Source organism: Pterocles gutturalis, unplaced genomic scaffold (genome assembly GCF_000699245.1).
Source record: "Pterocles gutturalis isolate BGI_N339 unplaced genomic scaffold, ASM69924v1 scaffold28431, whole genome shotgun sequence".
Taxonomy (NCBI): domain Eukaryota; kingdom Metazoa; phylum Chordata; class Aves; order Pterocliformes; family Pteroclidae; genus Pterocles; species Pterocles gutturalis.
The window spans coordinates 1,236-2,106 of NW_010106311.1; the positions used below are offsets into that span (position 1 = coordinate 1,236).

At 53.7% G+C, this 871-nt stretch overlaps 1 protein-coding gene across 1 annotated transcript in view; it reads right to left on the reverse strand.

Annotated features, from left to right (window-relative positions):
* Positions 1 to 803: 803 nt before the first annotated feature.
* Positions 804 to 871, reverse strand: part of BRF2 (BRF2, RNA polymerase III transcription initiation factor 50 kDa subunit) — a gene marked incomplete at its 5' end in the record, with an annotated part of 2,189 nt that continues 2,121 nt past the window's right edge. The window contains 1 exon segment of the mRNA XM_010087749.1: positions 804 to 871. This exon segment is cut by the window's right edge and continues 17 nt beyond it. Coding sequence (XP_010086051.1) covers positions 804 to 871 — 68 coding nt within the window.

Below are 871 nucleotides of genomic sequence, written 5' to 3' on the forward strand. Positions count from 1 at the left end.
GGGGGAGGGAGGGGAAAGTATGCCAAAGAAATGTCTTTAAAGGATTTGGGTTTTTTTTGCATTTTTATATAAATAGAATGTTTCTAGCAGATATGTTTTGTTTAATATATTAAAGATTTGCCAATCTGCCAACATCTCCTGTTGTTTCTCACAGACTTTGTGTCCAAATACAGCAGGCCCCCAGGCTCGGAGAGGGTAGTGTTTTATTCCGCGAGCAGCCAGCAGCCCCATGCACACACCGTCCAGAGCTGCACCTTTCCCCCAGATTTCCAGCAGCTTCACGTCCCTTATTTAACCCAGGAAGAGGGAATTTTCTCTCAGTGTCTCCTTGACCCTCACAAACCCGTTCTGTCCAAGGAGGTGAAGGGGGAGAAGGGGAGACCGTCCCCAGAAAAGCCAGAGCAGCGCTAGAGAGAACCAGCACCAGGGAAGGTGCTGGAGCCCTTCCCCGGGGCATCGCCCCCGCTGTAAGCCCACGGGCTCCTCACCTCCCTCGTGACGCTGCCCCGCAGGACTGGGACTCCCCGAAACACCTTTTACCAGGGGCTGCATAGACACTCCAGAAACAGTCCTGGCACCTGCACTTCTATTTATTTTTAACAGAAATATCACACAACCCAAAGCAGTCAGTCTGTAAAAAGACCCATTTTGGTCCAGAACATGAACGAGGACATACCCCACTGCCTCCCCAGAGCCCCGCTCCACTGTCCGTCTGTCCCTGTCGGGTTTCAGGCTTTTGGTCCCACAGTCCCTGCTGCCCCGGTGTCCCTGGCAGCACCATCCTCTGGATCACACCAGAGCTGTCACAGCCAAGCCTTGGCCTTCCTGAAGGCGCGGATCTCCTCCGGGCCCCGCAGGTACTCCTCGATCT